This window comes from Vigna umbellata, chromosome 6 (assembly GCF_029865625.1).
Source record: "Vigna umbellata cultivar VRB3 chromosome 6, Vumbellata_1.0, whole genome shotgun sequence".
Lineage (NCBI taxonomy): Eukaryota > Viridiplantae > Streptophyta > Magnoliopsida > Fabales > Fabaceae > Vigna > Vigna umbellata.
Window position 1 is genome coordinate 39742052 of NC_142170.1, and position 20612 is coordinate 39762663.

Here is a 20612-nt window from a genome sequence, read left to right on the forward strand (position 1 = left end):
TGAACCAAAGAAATGAAAATGCCAATGAGTAAATCAGCCAAATTAAAATGAAGTTCTTTCATCCATTTCCAACTTGAATACACTCCCTAGCTCTCACATTCCCAAAACGTTCAAAGCAAAAGCAAAAAAAAAACAAACCGAGAGGCTGGGAGTGAGTAAAAAAAAAAAAAAGTTCCAAAATGTGTGACGGCTGGGCTGTTTTTCTAAGAACCGTGTGTCCTCTTTTTTTAGGGCAGGGTCCACACAATAAAACCCTAGGGTGCCAAGTCACTAACTTCTAATTTTGGGTCTAATCTAATTTACCAAAAATTGACCCAAATTATAAGAGTTGATACAGAAATTCTAAACTACTGAATTACAATTTAATTAATTCTAAAATGTATGTGTGGAGAGTCTTGAATTTATTTGGCATTCTTCCTGATGTCCCAAAATGTATTTCCGAAATTTTCCTGCACTTCAAAAATGCACTTAATCAGCTCAGAAAACCCAAATTAGCACAATTACAAATTTCCGACCAAATTAAGCAGAATTCGGAAAACGGGGAAATAACAAACAATTAAACACAATTCCCTGGTTTATTTAAGTGCAATAAACTAAATATAATTCAAGAAATAACGACTCATCAAAATAGACCACACTTAGTCTTTTGCACTCCTGGGCAAAACCAAGACGAAAACCAGGGAACTACTCAAACATCAGGGAGCTGACACAGGCTCGACAGACAGACAACAAAGACTCCAAAACAGAAACACAGTTGCACAATTCTCACAAAATCTGGACGGTAAAAGGTATAGGCAGAATCCCACACAGAGTCAATGAAAGCAACTACTCAAAGAATCATCCAAACAGTTCAGTACAAGGGAAACAGTCAATCAGTTCAAGAGATGAATCAAAAGCAACAGAGCCTCACAGATGCACACAATCGGTGTTTCTCTCAAGTGTTTAAGGTAAGTCAATCTCACTCAATGCACTCAAGAAAGCAATCACAAATAGACTTGGCAAGCCTCTAATATCAACACTCAAGCACATACGCTTCCTCTTACTCCACCTCGTCAAATTCGTACACTTCGTCCACTTACTCCACCTCGTCAAATTCGTACGCTTCCTCTACTTCGTCCACTTCGTCCACTTCGTCCAGTTCGTGCACTTCGTCAACTTCGTCCACTCCTTCCACCTCCTCCAATTCGTGCACTTCGTCCACTTCGTGTACTTCCTCCACTTCGGCTCTTTCGTCTACTTCATCCACTTCGTCCACTTCATCGACTTCGTCAACTTCCTCCACTTCGTCCACTTCGACAACTTCGTTCACTTCGTCAACTTTCTCCACTTCCTCTACTTCCTCCACTTCCTCCACTTCCTCCACTTCCTCCAATTCGTCAAATTCGTCAACTTCCTCCACTTCGTCAAATTTGTCAACTTCCTCCACTTCCTCCACTTCCTCCACCTCCTCCACTTCCTCTACTTCCTTCAATTTGTCCACTTCTTCCACTTCCTCCACTTCGACCACTTCGACTATTCCGTCCACTTCCTCTACTTCCTCCACCTCCTCCACTTCCTCCACTTCGTTCACATCGTCAACTTCGTCCACTACCTCCACTTCGTCAACTGCGTCCATTTCCTCCACCTCATCCACTTCGTCAACTTGGTCCACTTCCTCCACCTCCTCCACGTCCTCAACTGCGTCCACGTCCTCCACTTCGTCCCCTTCGTAAACTTCGTCCACTTCATCCACCTCATCCACTTCGTCCATTTCGTCCAGTTCCTCCACTTGGTTCACTTCCTTCACTTTGTCCACTTCCTCCACTTCTGCCACTTCGTCCACATCCTCCACTTCCTCCACTTCTTCCACTTCGTCCACCTCTTCCACCTCTTCCACTTCCTCCACCTCCTCCACTTCGTTCACTTCTTCCACTTCGTCCACTTCGTCCAATTCCTCCACTTCGTCAGTTCGTCCACTTCCTCCACAACGTCAACTTCCTCCACTTTGTCCACTTCCTCCACTTCCTCCACTTCCTCCACTTCCTCCACTTCCTCCACTTTTGCACTTCGTCCACTTCGTCCAATTCGTCCACCTCCTCCACTTCCTCCACTTCTTCCACTTGCTCCTCTTCCTCCACTTCGTCCACTTCGTCAACCTGGTGCACTTCGTCCATTTCAGCCATATCCTCCACTTCCTCCGCTTCCTCCATTTCCTCCACTTTGTCCACTTCGTCCACTTCGACAACTTCATCCATTTCGTCTATTTAATCTAGTTCCTCCACTTCCTCCACTTCGTCCACTTCCTTCACTTCCTCTACTTCGTCCAGCTCCTCCGATTCCTCAACTTCCTGCACCTCCTCCACTTCTTTCCCTTCGTCCACTTCGTCCACTTCCTCCACTTCGTCAACTTCCTCCACTTCCTCCACTTCGTCAAATTCGTACGCTTCCTCCACTTCGTCAACTTCGTCCAGTTCCTCCACTTCGTCCACTTCCTCCACTTCCTCTACTTCTTCCACTTCATGCACTTTGTCGTCTTCGTCCACTTCGTCAACTTCGTCCACTTCCTCCACATCCTCCTCTTCGTCCACTTCTTCCACTTCCTCCACTTCATCAACTTCCTCCACTTCCTCCACCTCGTCAACTTCGTCCACTCCCTGCACCTCCTCCACTTCGTCCATTTCGTCCACATCATCAACTTCCTCCACTTCCTCCAGTTCGTCCACTTCATCGACTTCGTCCACTTCCTCCACTTCCTCCACTTCGACAACTTCGTCAACTTTCTCCACTTCCTGTACTTCCTCCACTTCGTCCACTTCGTCCACTTCCTCCGCTTCCTCCACTTCGTCATATTCGTCCACTTCTTCCACTTCTTTAACTTCGTCCACTTCCTCCACATCGTGCAGTTCGTCCAATTCCTCCACTTTGTCCACTCGTCCACTTCGTCCATTTCGTGCACTTCCTCCACCTCCTCCACTTTCTCCCCTTCCTCCACTTCCTCCACTTCCTTCACTTCGTCAGCTTCCTCCACTTCGTCCACTTCCTCCACATCATCCACATCATCCACTTCCACCACTTCGTCAACTTTCTCCACTTCCTGTACTTCCTCCACTTCGTCCACTTCGTCCACTTCCTCCGCTTCCTCCACTTCGTCATATTCGTCAACTTCCTCCACTTCGTCAAATTCGTCAACTTGCTCCACTTCCTCCACCTCCTCCACTTCCTCTACTTCCTCCACTTCGTCCACTTCCACCACTTCGACCACTTCGACCACTTCGACTACTTCGTCCACTTCGTCCTCTTCGTCAACTTCCTCCAGTTCCTTCACCTCCTCCACTTCCTCCACTTCCTCCACTTTGTCTACTTCGTCAACTTCGTCCACTTCCTCCACTTCGTCAACTGCGTCCATTTCCTCCACTTGGTCCACTTCGTCAACTTGGTCCACTTCCTCCTCCTCCTCCACGTCCTCAACTGCGTCCACGTCCTCCACTTCGTCCACTTCGTAAACTTCGTCTACTTCGTCCACCTCATCCACTTCGTCCATTTCGTCCAGTTCCTCCACTTGGTCCACTTCCTCCACTTCCTCCACTTCCTCCACTTTATCCACATCCTCCACTTCCGCCACTTTGTCCACTTCCTCCACTTTGTCCACCTCCTCCACTTCCTCCACTTCCTCCACCTCCTCCACTTCGTTCACTTCTTCCACTTCGTCCACTTCGTAAACTTCTTCCAATTCCTCCACTTCGTCCACTTGGTCAAGTTTGTCCACTACGTCCACTTCCTCCACTTCATCCACTTCGCTCCCTTCGTCCACTCCGTCCACTTCATCAAATTCCTCCACTTCCTCCACTTCCTCACTTCTTCCACTTCCTCGACTTCCTCCACTTCCTCCACTTCGTGAACTTTGTCCACTTCATCCATTTTGTGCAGTACCTCCACTTCTTCCGCTTCCTTCACTTCCTCGAGTTTGTCCACTTCCTCAACTTCGTCCACTTCGTCAACTTCGTCCACTTCGTCTATTTCGTCCAGTTCTTCACTTCCTCCACTTCCTCCACTTCGTCCACTTCGTCAACTTCGTCCACTTCGTACTCTTCCTCCAACTTCATCCACTTTGTCATCTTCGTCCACTTCGTCCAGTTTGTCCAGTTCGTCCACCTCGTCCACTTCGTCAACGTCCTTCACTTCCTTCACTTCCTCCACTTTTCCACTTCCTCCACTTCCTCCACCTCCTCCACTTCCCCTACTTCCTCCACCTCCTCCACTTCCTTCACTTCGTCCACTTCGTCCCCTTCGTCCACTTCGTCAACTTCGTCCAATAACTCCACTTCCTCACTTCGTCCACTTCGTATACTTCGTCCACTTGGTCAACTTTGTCCACTTCGTCCATTTCGTCCAGTTCCTCAAGTTCCTCCACTTCCACCACTTTGTCCAGTTCCTCCACTTCATCCACTTTGTCCACTTCCTCCACTTCGTCAACTTCGTTAACTTCGTCCACGTCGTCTATTTCGTCCCGTTCCTTCACTTCGTCCACTTCCTCCACTTTGTCCACTTGGTCCACTTCCTCCACTTCGTCCACTTGGTCAACTTCGTCCACTTCGTCTATTTCGTCCAGTTCCTCCACTTTGTCCATTTCCTCCACTTTTGCACTTCCTCCACTTTGTCCACCTCCTCCACTTCCTCCACTTCCTCCACTTCCTCCACTTCGTCCACTTCCACCACTTCGACCACTTTGACCACTTCGACTACTTCGTCCACTTCGTCCTCTTCGTCAACTTCCTCCAGTTCCTCCACCTCTTCCACTTCCTCCACTTCCTCCACTTCCTCCACTTCATCCACTTCGTCTACTTCGTCAACTTCGTCCACTTCCTCCACTTCGTCAACTGCGTCCATTTCCTCCACTTGGTCCACTTCGTCAACTTGGTCCACTTCCTCCTCCTCCTCCACGTCCTCAACTGCGTCCACGTCCTCCACTTCGTCCACTTCGTAAACTTCGTCCACCTCATCCACTTCGTCCATTTCGTCCAGTTCCTCCACTTGGTCCACTTCCTCCACTTCCTCCACTTTATCCACTTCCTCCACTTCCGCCACTTTGTCCTCTTCCTCCACTTTGTCCACCTCCTCCACTTCCTCCACTTCCTCCACCTCCTCCACTTCGTTCACTTCTTCCACTTCGTCCACTTCGTAAACTTCGTCCAATTCCTCCACTTCGTCCACTTGGTCAAGTTTGTCCACTACGTTCACTTCTTCCACTTCGTCCACTTCGTAAACTTCGTCCAATTCCTCCACTTCGTCCACTTGGTCAAGTTTGTCCACTACGTCCACTTCCTCCACTTCATCCACTTCGCTCCCTTCGTCCACTCCGTCCACTTCATCAAATTCCTCCACTTCCTCCACTTCCTCACTTCTTCCACTTCCTCCACTTCCTCCACTTCCTCCACTTCCTGAACTTTGTCCACTTCATCCATTTTGTGCAGTACCTCCACTTCTTCCGCTTCCTTCACTTCCTCGAGTTTGTCCACTTCCTCAACTTCGTCCACTTCGTCAACTTCGTCCACTTCGTCTATTTCGTCCAGTTCTTCACTTCCTCCACTTCCTCCACTTCGTCCACTTCGTCAACTTCGTCCACTTCGTACTCTTCCTCCAACTTCATCCACTTCGTCCAGTTTGTCCACTTCGTCCACCTCGTCCACTTCGTCAACGTCCTTCACTTCCTCCACTTCCTCCACTTTTCCACTCCCTCCACCTCCTCCACTTCCCCTACTTCCTCCACCTCCTCCACTTCGTTCACTTCGTCCACTTCGTCCCCTTCGTCCACTTCGTCAACTTCGTCCAATAACTCCACTTCCTCACTTCGTCCACTTCGTCTACTTCGTCCACTTGGTCAACTTTGTCCACTTCGTCCATTTCGTCCAGTTCCTCAAGTTCCTCCACTTCCACCACTTTGTCCAGTTCCTCCACTTCATCCACATTGTCCACTTCCTCCACTTCGTCAACTTCGTTAACTTCGTCCACGTCGTCTATTTCGTCCCGTTCCTTCACTTCGTCCACTTCCTCCACTTTGTCCACTTGGTCCACTTCCTCCACTTCGTCCACTTGGTCAACTTCGTCCACTTCGTCTATTTCGTCCAGTTCCTCCACTTTGTCCACTTCCTCCACTTTTGCACTTCCTCCACTTCGTCCACCTCCTCCACTTCCTCCACTTCGTCCACTTCGTCAACTTCGTCCACTTCCTCGACTTCCTCACTTCCTCCACTTCGTCCACTTCGTCAAATTTGTCCACTTTGTCCATTTTGTCCAGTACCTCCACTTCCTCCGTTTCCCCCACTTCCTTCACTTCCTCCACTTCGTCAACTTCGTCCACTTCGTCTATTTAGTCCAGTTCCTCCACTTCGTCCACTTCCTCCACTAAGTCAACCTCCTCCACTTCCTCATTTCGTCCACTTCAACCACTTCGTCCACTTCGTCCATTTCGTCCAGTTCCTCCACTTTCTCAACTTCCTTGATTTCCTCCATTTCGTCCACTTCGTCAACTTCCTCCACTTCCTCCACTTCGTCAAATTCGTATGCTTCCTCCACTTCGTCGACTTCGTGCACTTCCTCCACATCGTCAACTTCGTCCACTCCCTGCACCTCCTCCACTTCCTCCACTTCCTCCACTTTGTCCACTGCGACCACTTCGTCCACTTCGTCAACTTCCTCCTCTTCCTCCACTTCGTCCACGACTTCGTGCCCTTCCACCAGTTTCTCCACTTCCTCCACTTCCTCCACTTCCTCCACTTCGTCTATTTCGTCAACTTCGTCGACTTCGTGCACTCCCTCCACTTCGTCCACTTCCTCCTCTTCGTCCACTTCCTCCACTTCGACAACTTCAGCCACTTCGTCAACTTCCTCCACTTCCTCCACTTTATCAACTCCGTCCATTTCGTCCACTTCGTCCATTTCGTCCACCTCCTCCAGTTCCTCTACTTCGTCCCATGCGTCCACTTCCTCCACTTCCTCCACTTCCTCCTCTTCGTCCACTTCTTCCACTTCCTCCACTTCGTCAACTTCGTCAACTTCCTCCACTTCGTCAACTTCCTCCACTTCGTCAACTTGCTCCACTTCGTCAACTATGTCAACTTTCTCCTCTTCGTCCACTTCCTCCACTTCGTCCACTTCGTGAAATTCGTCTGCTTCCTCCACTTCGTCGACTTCGTGCACTTCCTCCAGTTCGTCAACTTCGTCCACTCCCTGCACCTCCTCCACTTCCTCCACTTTCTCCATTGCGACCACTTCGTGCACTTCATCAACTTCCTCCACTTCCTCCACCACTTCCTCCACTACTTCGTGCCCTTCGTCCAATTTCTCCACTTCGTCCACTTTGTCTAATTCGTCAACTTCATCCACTTCCTCCACTTCGTCTATTTTGTCAACTTCGTCGACTTCGTCCACTGATGGACAAATTTGTAAGCACCAAAATATGATGTCACAAACTTGTTTCACAATCGGCAAGTATGACCGAATCGTTTCAAGTAATAAACTTGGTAAGACCAAGTATCGTTCTCCCAAAGGACTCACGGCCTAGTTTAGTTATGTGATTTGTTGATTAGCTAAGACTTAAGAACACAATAATTGAAGTTTAATATGCAAAGACGAAAATTAAATATGTATGCATGAATTGATCAATGACAAAGACAAAAGATAAACACTTTCAAGGAAATATATGAATGAATATGTTGTTGGGGGTCAATTTCATCTCATCCACTCTCATATATTTTAGGAATTCAACATTCAAATCATCATTGTTAATGCCACTCTCTAATGTACCATTCTATTCCCTAATCAAATAGTTCATACAATTCCTAGCATTCCTAATGATTAGTTCATGAGTGCAGGAGCTTAAAGGCAACCAATATAATATTGTCAGTATAATATTGGGAGAAATTCCCCGGATCTAGATTTCCCCGTACGTGTCCGTATCAACAAAACCAATAATCATGCATTAGAATGAGTTAAACAATGCAAGCATTGAGCAAAGAGGAAAAACCCTAACTAATGATGAAAGAAAGCATATGTCTTAATTCAAAGATGTACTCAACAAATCCATATATGAGAGCTTCAAGAGATTACTTTGACTCCCCAACAAACATACAAGGTTTAGTTCACCATATTCATGGTGAACCTAGATGAATTACAATGAAAGTATGAAAGAATAAACCCAATAAAGGTGAAGAGGTAGCCTGAGCATCCAAGATCCTCCTTCAAAGGGGTGAAAGAGAGAGTGTTTGCCTCGTTTCTGCCAAAGATGCTAACTATAGGACGTGCAAGCCCTTATATACTAATCTAGAGTTACAAAAGATTACAAAAGTCCAAGCCCAAAAAGTGCCGCTCAGCGGTATTTACCGCTCAGCGGTGATTGCGCGTCTTCTTTCTTCCCCTCAGCGGCCATTTTGCCCCTCAGCGGTTCCAACGTCACCTCTTGAGTGCCGCTCAGCGGTAGTTTGCCGCTGAGCGGTGCCTTCGACTTCTCCTTTTTGCACTCTTTCTTGTCTTTTCGAATGTCCTCTCTCTTATTCTTCACTTCTTTCACCAAATTCACCTCAAAACCTGCACAAGAACACTTAAATCAAGCATAAACCTGTCCAGCTCTCTTATTTCTGAAAATATAAACAAAAGGCATGATTTCAAGCTAGTTTCTAAGTCTAAAGGTTGCTTTTAGTATCAACTTTAAGCATGAAAATAACAGTTTTTCAACTGTTATGATCCACTCCCTCCACTTCCTCGACTTCGTCCACTTCCTCCTCTTCCTCCACTTCCTCCAATTCCTCCACTTCCTCCACTTCGACAACTTCATCCACTTCGTCAACTTCCTCCACTTCTTTCACTTCCTCCACTTTGTCAATGTTGTCCATTACGTCCACTTCCTCCACTTCGTCCACTTCGTCCATTTCGTCCGCCTCCTCCACTTCGTCCACTACGTCCACTGCGTCCACTTCGTCCACTTCGTCCACTTTGTCCACTTCATCCACTTCGTCCATTTCGTCCAGTTCCTCCACTTCGTCCACTGCTTCCACTTTCCTCCATTTTGTCCTCTTCCTCCACTTCCTCCACTTCCTATACTTTTCCACTTCCTCCACTTCCTCCACTTCCTACACTTCGTCCACTTCGTCCACTTCGTCAACTTCGTCCACTTCGTCCACTTCGTCAACTTCGTCCACTTCGTCTAATTTGTCAACTTCCTCCCCTTCCTCCACTTCGTCTATTTCGTCAACTTCGTCCACTCCCTCCACTTCGTCCACTTCCTCCTCTTCGTTCACTTCCTTCACTTCCTCCACTTTTTCAACTTCGTCCATTTCGTCCACTTCCTCAACTTCGTCCACTTCGTCCATTTCGTCCACCTCCTCCAGTTCCTCCACTTCGTCCACTGCGACCAATTCCTCCACTTCCTCCACTTCCTCCTCTTCGTCCACTTCTTCCTCTTCCTCCACTTCGTCAACTTCGTCAACTTCCTCCACTTCGTCCACTTGGTCAACTTCCTCCACTTCGTCCACTTCATCAACTTCCTCCACTTCCTCCACTTCGTCAAATTCGTCTGATTCCTCCACTTCGTCCACTTCGTCAACTTCGTCCACTTCCTCCACTTCCTCCACTTCGTCAACTTCGTCCACTCCCTGCACCTCCTCCACTTTCTCTACTTTCTCCACTGCGACCACTTCGTCCACTTCATCAACTTCCTCCACTTCGTCCACCACTTCGTGCCCTTCGCCCAGTTTCTCCACTTCGTCCACTTCGTCTAATTCGTCAACTTCCTCCACTTCGTCAACTTCCTCCACTTCCTCCACTTCGTTTATTTCGTCAACTTCGTCGACTTCGTCCACTCCCTCCACTTCGTCCACTTTGTCCACTTCCTCCTCTTCGTCCACTTCGTCCACTTCGACCACTTCGACAACTTCATCCACTTTGTCAACTTCCTTCACTTCCTCCACTTCCTCCACTTTGTCAACTTCGTCCATTTCGTCCACTTCCTCCACTTCGTCCATTTCGTCCACCTCCTCCACTTCGTCCATTTCGTCCACTTCGTCCACTTCTTCCACTTCGTCCACTTTGTCCACTTCGTCCACTTCGTCCACTTCCTCCACTTCGTCCATGATGAGAGGGTCGCACCTCCCAACAAAAGTTGTGCATAAAAGAATGTAGTATAGACTAGGAAGTGACTCCTAGGTCGTCTCTCAAGGACCAAATTGCGGTTCAGTCTCAGATCAAACACGTAGTGGGGGGTTTTGAAAGTGTTTTTATGATCGTAAATGAAATAAATTAAAACACGAACATAAACACGGATGTAAACACAAATATAAAAATAGAATTAAAATGATTGGTCACTTAAGCTAACATCACAACTAAATTAAGAAAACTTGTATGACCCTCTTGAAAAGAAATAACTAAATAAAAAAAAACGCAGAAGTTGGAAATGAAATGCAACGCGTCAGCCAACAAATTAGTTACACATTGCAGCGGGAATAAATCTTAAATGCACAGCTGGAATAAAAGAAGCAACATTTGGTAATAAATGAAATGCACAATGTAACTTTGAATAAAACTTCAATGCAAAAGTGTGTGAGCTTCTCAAATTAAAATCACCGTGTGAACATTTTTTTCCAGCCGTGGCACATATATCTTCCACCACGTTCCAGCAGCTTGCAGGTTGGCACCATTCAACATCGCTTCATTCTCCTTTTCCCGTGCAGCAGCCATGCTCACTCCAACTCATCACCATGTATGCCTCATTTACTGGATGTGGCATTGATGGACCGAAACTCTGCTCCCAAAAATTCATGAACTCTCTTTCATTTTCCAAAGAAACTTTCTAAGAAAACCAAGTGAAAGTATTTGTACTGCTAGAAAAACCGAGGGCTCTTCCCGTATGCCATGAATCAATGCTTCAGCTGGACGTACTGCTCTCCTTTTCAACTCTGTGCGCACACGCTGCTGCTTCATAAGAAAGAAAATGAAAATGTCTTCTCTTTCCCGTGCACCACATCAATTGCTCCTATCAATCCGCGCCTCCCCCATGGCAGCTACAACACTTCCCAACGTACTGCTGTAACCGAGTGAGTCCTTCTCACAAGTCACGTCCTCCACTAGGTGCTCCACTTCTAAAATGAAAGATCCTTCTCTCAGGCTGGCAGCTGCCCTCACGTGCTTCCTTCCAGCAAAGTAAGTCAACACTCCTCCATCAAAGAAAGTGAATGCAATCCCCGCCTTTGTTCATCCAGCTCATGTGCCCTTTCTAAATTGAAAATAAAATTGACAGGTGTTCCCCTAAGTTCTTAGAATGCGAGAAGAGATTGAATAAAAAAAATGTCCAGCAAGCACAAGCTTTCATTTCGTAAAAAAAAACGTTTCCCAGTTCAAGTTCCGTGAGGGTGGCGGCTACTCATCACACGTCCAGACCCCTTCATTTAAACTAAAATGTGCCTCTTCTTCAAATTGAAATCTCCATAACAGTTGTTTGACTAAACATCAATCAACAATGCATAAAAGACCAAAAAATGAGAAGGCAATGAGAATTTAGCCAAAGGAACAAAACATAAGCTCTTCTTTTTCTTTTTCCATTGAAAACAGCGTTTTTTTGAAAACCAAAGTCAGAATAAAATGAAAGAGTAAGTGGTGCGTCGCAAGTGGCGGCTGCACTGTTTTTTTCAAAGGGCCGTGTGTCCTCCTTTTTTAGGGTAGGGTCCACACAATAAAACCCTAGGGTGCTAAGTCACTAACTTCTAATTTTGGGTCTAATCTAATTTACCAAATATTGACCCAAAATATAAGAGTTGATACAGAAATTCTAAACTACTGAATTACAATTTAATTAATTCTAAAATGTCCGTGTGGAGAGTCTTGAATTTATTTGGCACTCTTCCCGATGTCCCAAAATGTATTTCCGAAATTTCCCTGCATTTCAAAAATGCACTTAATCAGCTCAGAAAATCCAAATTAGCACAATTACAAATTTCCGACCAAATTAAGCGGAATTCGGAAAACGGGGAAATAACAAACAATTAAACACAATTCCCTGGTTTATTTAAGTGCAATAAACTAAATATAATTCAAGAAATAACGACTCATCAAAATAGACCACACTTAGTCTTTTGCACTCTTGGGCAAAACCAAAACGAAAACCAGGGAACTACTCAAACATCAGGGAGTTGACACAGACTCGACAGACAGACAACAAAGACTCCAAAACAGAATCACAGTTGCACAATTCTCACGAAATCTGGACAGTAAAAGGTATAGGCAGAATCCAACACAGAGTCAACGAAAGCAGATACTCAAAGAATCATCCAAACAATTCAGTACAAGGAAAGCAGTCAATCAGTTCAAGAGATGAATCAAAAGCAACAGAGCCTCACAGATGCACACAATCAATGTTTCTCTCAAGTGTTTAAGGTAAATCAATGTCACTCAATGCACTCAAGAAAGCAATCACAAATAGACTTGGCAAGCCTCTAATATCAACACTCAAGCATGTACGCATGTTCAAATCAAAAGGTCTTTTCATGGTTGTAATGGGGCCAAGGACAAGGGAGGATATATCTGGATAAGAAGCTACAAACCATAAGGAACAGAGGAGCAATGGGGAACAAGTGTAAACACATTCAAACACACCCACAACCTCTAATTCCATCCTCTTCTTGACTCCATTATTCACAATTATTCACATTTTTATTTGTTTTTTTCACTATTTTTCTGCTCTCTTTTTTTTTTTTTTTATCCTGTCTCTTTTCTTTTCTCTCTTTTCAAAACAAAACTGTAAAAGACAAGATTTACAAAAACAAAACAATAATAGGAACCAACTAGCCAACTCATAAGAATCCCCAAGAAGACCACACTTGTTCCCAAAACACTTCCAAAGCTCCAAAATTCCCTAAGGTTAAGGTAATCATGGTTTTTCACTTAGGGCTAGTGTATAAGCATTCAAAACAAAGAAATGGGGGAAAGTATAGGCTCAAAAAGGGTTTTCAAAGGATTAGAACAAGGTGAGCTTATTTGGCTAGAGAGGCTCAAGAACAAAACTGCCTTTATCACTTCCAAACATGCATATCAATCAAGAATTATCAACAAGAGTCAAGCCAAGGCATATGTGCAAGCAATCAAGAGACATATCACACACAAGAAAGAACATAAAGTGGCTCAATTTCTCACACAGGGCATTTGTGTCACAATCAATTCAACTCTCAAACATCATGATCATCTTCCAAGCAAAGAAAAGCAAAGAATCCAACATCTCAGAGTATCAATGAAGTGAAGGAAAACTGACAACCTAACCACAATCCAGAATTCATGAAAAGCATGCAAAACTGTACACAAGACACAACAAACTACATAAAAACCGAAACATGAACAAAGAAACAACCTCCCCGAATAGACCACACTTAAACGACACAATGTCCTCAATGTGTCACAATCAATAGATCAAACAATCAGAACAATCATCAGATATCGACAAAGTGCAATAAAAGTGAGGAGGGAAGGAGAAAAGAAACTCCCTGAGTCAGATGGGAGGATAGGTGGGGTGGACCAAAGACGTCTCCTCCACCACTACATCCACTAAAGATGGGTTGCTGAGGAAAGGCTTCAGTCTATGCCCGTTCACCTTGAAGCTTTTAGCTGTAGATGGACCTTGGATCTCTACTGCACCATAAGGGTAAACATTAGTCACAACAAAAGGTCCAGTCCATTTTGATCTCAACTTACCACCCATGAGGCCGAGTCTAGAGTTATACAACAAAACCTGTTGGCCAACCTCGAAGTCCTTTCTAACAATAGAACTATCATGGAACTTCTTTGTCCTTTCCTTGTAGAACTTCGAGTTCTCATATGCCTCCAATCGGATCTCATCCAATTCATTCAGTTGCAACTTCCTTTCCTCTCCAGCTTCGTCCATGGAGAAGTTGCAAATCTTCACGGCCCAATATGCCCGATGCTCAATCTCGACCGGTAGGTGACATGCCTTTCCGAAGACAACCCGGTAGGGAGACATCCCTATCGGTGCTTTGTAAGCTGTCCTGTGAGCCCAAAGAGCATCGTCCAACCTATTGCTCCAATCTTTCCTGTTGGGCTGGACAATCTTCTCCAAAATCCTCTTAATCTCCCTGTTGGAGATCTCAGCCTGCCCATTTGTTTGGGGGTGGTAAGGTGTAGAAACTCTATGCGTCACCCCATATTTCTTGAGCAAAGCTTGCATGGATCTGTTGCAAAAATGGGTTCCTTGATCACTAACAATTGCTCTAGGCACTCCAAACCTGCAAAAGAGGTGAGATCTAACAAAATCTACAACAACCCGAGCATCATTAGTCCTGGTGGCTCTAGCTTCCACCCATTTTGAAACATAATCCACAGCAAGGAGAATATAACAGAAACCAAAAGAAACAGGAAAAGGACCCATGAAATCTATACCCCATACATCAATCACCTCACAGAACAACATAGGTTGTTGAGGCATCTCTTGTCTCTGTGAAATTGATCCTCCTGCTCTCTGACAAGGTTCACAAGTGCTGCAAATCTTCTCCGCATCTTTGAAGATGGAAGGCCAATAGAAACCACAGTCAAGCACTCTGCGAGCTGTTCTCTGTATCCCCAGATGACCACCAGGTGAGGAGGCATGACAAAACTGCAGGACCGAGTCAATCTCATGGTCCGGAATGCATCTCCTAGTAACCTGGTCACTGCACAACTTCCACAGATATGGGTCATCCCAAACATAATACTTAGCATCACTCTTAATTTTAGCAATCTGAGCACGTGATGCTAAGGGAGGAAAAACAGAAGCAACCAAATAATTTACAATGTGTGCAAACCAAGGAGTGGGGTGAGAGTAAGAAATCATCAACAAACTCTCGTCAGGAAAGGTATCTTGTATGGGCAACACATCAGCTTCATTCCCAACTTTTTCAATCCGGCTTAGGTGGTCTGCAACCAAATTTCGTGCTCCACTCCGGTCTTCAATTTGCAAGTCAAACTCCTGGAGCAGTAGCATCCATCTGATCAATCTAGGCTTTGACTCCGCCTTTTTCAACAGAAACTTTAGAGCTGCATGGTCAGTATACACAATAACAGGTGATCCAAGCAAATATGACCTAAACTTATCAAGGGCAAAAACAATTGCCAACAACTCTTTTTCAGTGGTGGTATAATTTGCCTGGGCAACATCCAAAGTGCGTGAAGCATAATAGATCACTCTCGGCAGCTTGTCAATTTTCTGTGTCAAGACAGCCCCTAATGCATAATTAGACGCATCACACATGAGCTCAAATGGGGCTGTCCAATCCGGTGCCTGAATGATAGGGGCGGTGGTCAAAGCTTCCTTCAGGCAATCAAACGCCTGCTTGCATCTGTCATCAAAAGAAAAGTCAATATCTTTCTGCAGCAGTCTGGACAAGGGAAGCGCCTTCTTGCTGAAATCTTTGATGAAGCGCCTGTAGAAACCTGCATGTCCAAGAAAAGATCGCACCTCTCGCACGCAAGAGGGGTAAGGCAACTGCGAAATCACAGATATCTTAGCAGGGTCTACCTCTATTCCCTTTTCAGAAATGATATGCCCTAGAACCAACCCTTGTCCAACCATGAAGTGACATTTCTCAAAATTGAGAACAAGGTTTGTTTCTATGCATCTTTTCAAAACTTTTTCCAGACTGTCTAAACATGCATCAAAGGAGGATCCATACACAGTAAAATCATCCATAAACACCTCTATGCAATTCTCAAGAAAGTCGCTAAAAATGCTAAGCATGCACCGCTGGAAGGTACCAGGGGCGTTGCATAGACCAAAGGGCATCCTCCTATAGGCAAAAGTGCCAAAGGGGCAGGTGAATGTGGTTTTTTCTTGATCCTCAGGCGCAATATTTATTTGAAAGTAACCAGAAAAACCATCAAGAAAACAATAATGAGATTTACCTGCCAGGCGCTCCAGCATCTGATCAATGAATGGCAGGGGGAAATGATCTTTCCTGGTTGCTTGGTTGAGCCTCCTATAGTCAATGCAGACTCTCCAACTGTTCTGCACTCTAGCTGGGATAAGCTCATCCCTCTCATTCTTCACCACAGTGAGGCCAGTTTTCTTGGGCACAACATGGATGGGGCTAACCCACTGACTGTCTGAAATAGGGTAGATGATCCCAGCTTGCAAAAGCTTGGTCACCTCCTTCTTGATGACGTCCATGATCACGGGGTTTTGCCTTCTTTGTGGCTGTCTCACTGGCCTTGCCCCATCTTCCAAAAGAATTCTATGCATGCATGTGGATGGGCTAATACCAGGTATGTCAGCCAAACTCCAACCAATGGCCTTCTTGTGCTTCCTCAGCACACCAAGCAACTTCTCCTCTTGAACAGAATCAAGGGAGGTGGAAATGATCACCGGTTTCTTCTCATCATCCTCCAAGTACACGTACTTGAGGTTATCTGGGAGCTGTTTCAACTCAAGAGTAGGTGCCTGCAAGTCAGATTCATTTGTACTTCCTACAAAGTGGTCAGTGCATTCTGACTCCAAAGAATTCACAGGTAAAGGCGGAACACCTATCTCATCAAGCTCCAAATCCATATCCATGACAATTACATTATCAACATCATCCATATCAAAAACATCATCAACATCATGGATATCAAAATTCTCTTCAAAATCAACATCATTCTTAAATTCAGATTCAATGCATGTATGTAGAGAAGATAGAAAAGAATGCTCTTTCTTATGCAAAGAATCAAAATCATCAACAACATATTTATCAATAATGTCATCCAATGCATCGATCCTAAATAGAGAATGGTCCTCAGCTGGAAATTTCATTGCATCAAGGATATTAAAATGAACAACAATATCAGCAAATTCCATAGACAAAGTTCCAGCATACACATCGATCTTAGTTCGGGCAGTTTTCAAGAATGGCCTGCCTAAGATAATGGGAGCGGATCCATGAGAGAATCCCTCCTCCATTTCCAAAACATAAAAGTCAGCAGGAAAAATCAATTCACCAACCCTAACCAAGACATCCTCTATGAAACCTGCTGGGTGGGTAACACTCCTATTGGCCAACTGAATGACCACACCCGTGGTTTGCAAGGGACCAAGAGACAAAGATGCATATATAGACAAAGGCATGACATTAACAGAAGCACCCAAATCAAGCATGGCATTTTCAAATTTATTGTTTCCAATCACACAAGGAATGCAAAATATACCTGGGTCCTTGCACTTTTCAGGGATGTGCGGGACTGACTTACCAATAAGCGCAGATACATTCCTTCCCATGCTAATCCTCTCACTTCCCTTCATCTTCCTCTTGTGTGTGCACAGCTCCTTCAAGAATTTGGCATACTTCGGTATCTGCTTGATGGCATCAAGTAGAGGTATGTTCACCTCTACCTTCCTGAAGTTCTCCAGAATTTCCTTATCCACATCTTCCATCTTTTTGCTAGGAAGTGCCCGTGAAGGGAATGGTAGAGGGATAGGTCGGTCAACCAATGGAGAAGGTGCGGCAGCGGTGGTGGTGGAAGAGGGAGAAGATCCACTTGAAAAAGAACCACCGGTTGGAGAAGAAGATTCACCCACCTCAAATGCCTTGCTCGGACCGTCATGGTCGTTCTTTCTAGGACAAGTAGCAGGCATGGGTGTAGGTGTAGAAGCGGTCTCTGAAGGCACAAAAATCTGCTTCCCTGATCTAAGGGTTATGGCACTCACATTCCTTGGGTTCTGCACAGTCTGGGATGGTAACTTATCCGAATTCTGAGACTGCGCCTGGTTTATCTGAGTAGCCATCTGACCCATCTGGTTAGTGAGACTCTGTATGGAAGCTCTAGTCTCCTGCTGAAACTACAGGTTTTGCATAGTCATCTGTCTCACTAACTCTTCCAATGAAGGTTCAGACGAAGTGGAAGGTTGGGCAACTGGTTGGGCAGGTGCCTCTTGTTGCTGCTGTTGTTGTTGCCTCTGGTGTTGTTGCATAGGTGGAGGCACATATCTGTTAGGTGCTCCAGCATTCTGGAAAGGTGGTGCCTGCTGTTGATGCTGTGGCGCATTGTTCCATCTCAGATTGGGGTGATTCCTCCACCCTGGGTTGTACCTGTTGCTGGATAAGTCATGATTTTGCTGTTGTTGCTGCCTATTGTTGTAGATGTTCGTAGCATAAGCCTGAGGCGCATCAGAGGCAGCAGAGTGTTGCAAAGAAGGACAAGCATCTGTATAGTGGTCACTGGAAGGACAAATAGCACATAGTCGTGCAACAGATGCAGATGGAGCTGCAGATCTCTGGTTGGTAGTCAACTGTGTCACCATCTTCGTAAGAGAGTCAATCTTTCCTTCCAACTTGCTTTCAACAGCTGATAAAGACTGGGCAACAACATCATGTACGCCCCTCACAACAATGGCATCATTCCTGGTGCTAAACTGCTGGGAGTTGGAGGCCATCTTCTCAATCAATTGCCTGGCCTCAGCAGGTGTGGTGTCTCCAAGAGCTCCACCACTGGCAGCATCAATCATACCACGGTCCATGTTGTTCAAACCCTCATAGAAATACTGGACAAGGAGATGCTCATGTATCTGGTGGTGGGGACAACTAGCACAAAGTGTCTTGAATCTCTCCCAATACTCATATAAGTTCTCTCCACCAAGCTGCCTAATCCCAGTTATGTCTTTTCTGATAGCTGTGGTCCGGGCTGCTGGAAAAAATTTATCTAAGAACAGCCTCTTCAGATCATCCCAGCTAGTGACGGATCTAGGCGCCAAACCATACAACCAATCCTTAGCAACATTTTCCAATGAATGAGGGAATGCCTTCAAGAAGATGTGCTCTTCAGGAACATCATGTGGTTTCATACTAGAACAGACAATGTGGAATTCCTTCAAATGCTTATGAGGACTCTCACCTGCAAGACCATGAAACTTGGGCAACAAATGGATTAGTCCAGTCTTGAGAACAAATGGAACGTCCTCATCAGGATATTGGATGCACAAGCTTTCGATATCGAAATCAGGTGCAACCATCTCCCTAAAAGTCCTCCCACGAGGTGGAGGTTGTGCCATATTGATCTCAGTGTGAAAAACAACAGAATCAGAATCAGAATCACGTGCAGATGCAACAGATGCAGTAGATGCAGTATGCACAAAGTACTCAGCAGTAGGATGCACAGTATCCAATGGAACAGACTCAAAAACAGACTCTAAAGATAAATTTCTAGAATGCCTAGCTAACCTATGAAAAGTTCTATCAATCTCAGGATCAAAGGGTGGTATAGGCCCAGGATTTCCCCTAGTCATGCACTAAGTCACAACACCCTAAAATCATGAAACGATATCACAAAAATTTTGAACACACAAAACAACCTAAACAAACAAATCACACACACTCAAACATACAAGACAAAACACAACACACAAACAACACATTATCAACACAAAAGACCTAAAACTGAACCGTTGGTCCCCGGCAACGGCGCCATTTTGATGAGAGGGTCGCACCTCCCAACAAAAGTTGTGCATAAAAGAATGCAGTATAGACTAGGAAGTGACTCCTAGGTCGTCTCTCAAGGACCAAATTGCGGTTCAGTCTCAGATCAAAGACGTAGTGGGGGGTTTTGAAAGTGTTTTTATGATCGTAAATGAACTAAATTAAAACATGAACATAAACACGGATGTAAACACAAATATAAAAATAGAATTAAAATGATTGGTCACTTAAGCTAACATCACAACTAAATTAAGAAAACTTGTATGACCCTCTTGAAAAGAAATAACTAAATAAAAAAAAACGCAGAAGTTGGAAATGAAATGCAACGCGTCAGCCAACAAATTAGTTACACATTGCAGCGGGAATAAATCTTAAATGCACAGCTGGAATAAAAGAAGCAACATTTGGTAATAAATGAAATGCACAATGTAACTCTGAATAAAACTTCAATGCAAAAGTGTGTGAGCTTCTCAAATTAAAATCACCGTGTGAACATTTTTTTCCAGCCGTGGCACATCAATCTTCCACCACGTTCCAGCAGCTTGCAGGTTGGCACCATTCAACACCGCTTCATTCTCCTTTTCCCGTGCAACAGCCATGCTCACTCCAACTCATCACCATGTATGCCTCATTTACTGGATGTGGCATTGATGGACCGAAACTCTGCTCCCAAAAATTCATGAACTCTCTTTCATTTTCCAAAGAAACTTTCTAAGAAAACCAAGTGAAAGTATTTGTACTGCTAGAAAAACCGAGGGCTCTTCCCGTATGCCATGAATCAACGTTTCAGCTAGACGTACTGCTCTCCTTTTCAACTCCGTGCGCACACGCTGCTGCTTCATAAGAAAGAAAATGAAAATGTCTTCTCTTTCCCGTGCACCACATCAATTGCTCCTATCAATCCGCGCCTCCCCCATGGCAGCTACAACACTTCCCAACGTACTGCTGTAACCGAGTGAGTCCTTCTCACAAGTCACGTCCTCCACTAGGTGCTCCACTTCTAAAATGAAAGATCCTTCTCTCAGTCTGGCAGCTGCCCTCACGTGCTTCCTTCCAGCAAAGTAAGTCAACACTCCTCCATCAAAGAAAGTGAATGCAATCCCCGCCTTTGTTCATCCAGCTCATGTGCCCTTTCTAAATTGAAAATAAAATTTACAGGTGTTC

General features: G+C 45.1%; 1 protein-coding gene across 1 annotated transcript in view; it reads right to left on the bottom strand.

Moving 5' to 3' along the window:
* The window catches only part of LOC148197467 (uncharacterized), a 50679-nt gene extending 31694 nt beyond the window's left edge, over nucleotides 1-18985 (bottom strand). The window contains exons 1-3 of the mRNA XM_088093708.1: nucleotides 18032-18985; nucleotides 17610-17788; nucleotides 16724-17513 (exon numbers count right to left, since the gene is read on the bottom strand). Of these exons, the coding sequence (XP_087949834.1) occupies nucleotides 16724-17513; nucleotides 17610-17788; nucleotides 18032-18985 (1923 nt within the window). The remainder of the gene's footprint in view (nucleotides 1-16723; nucleotides 17514-17609; nucleotides 17789-18031) is intronic.
* Nucleotides 18986-20612: the final 1627 nt, after the last annotated feature.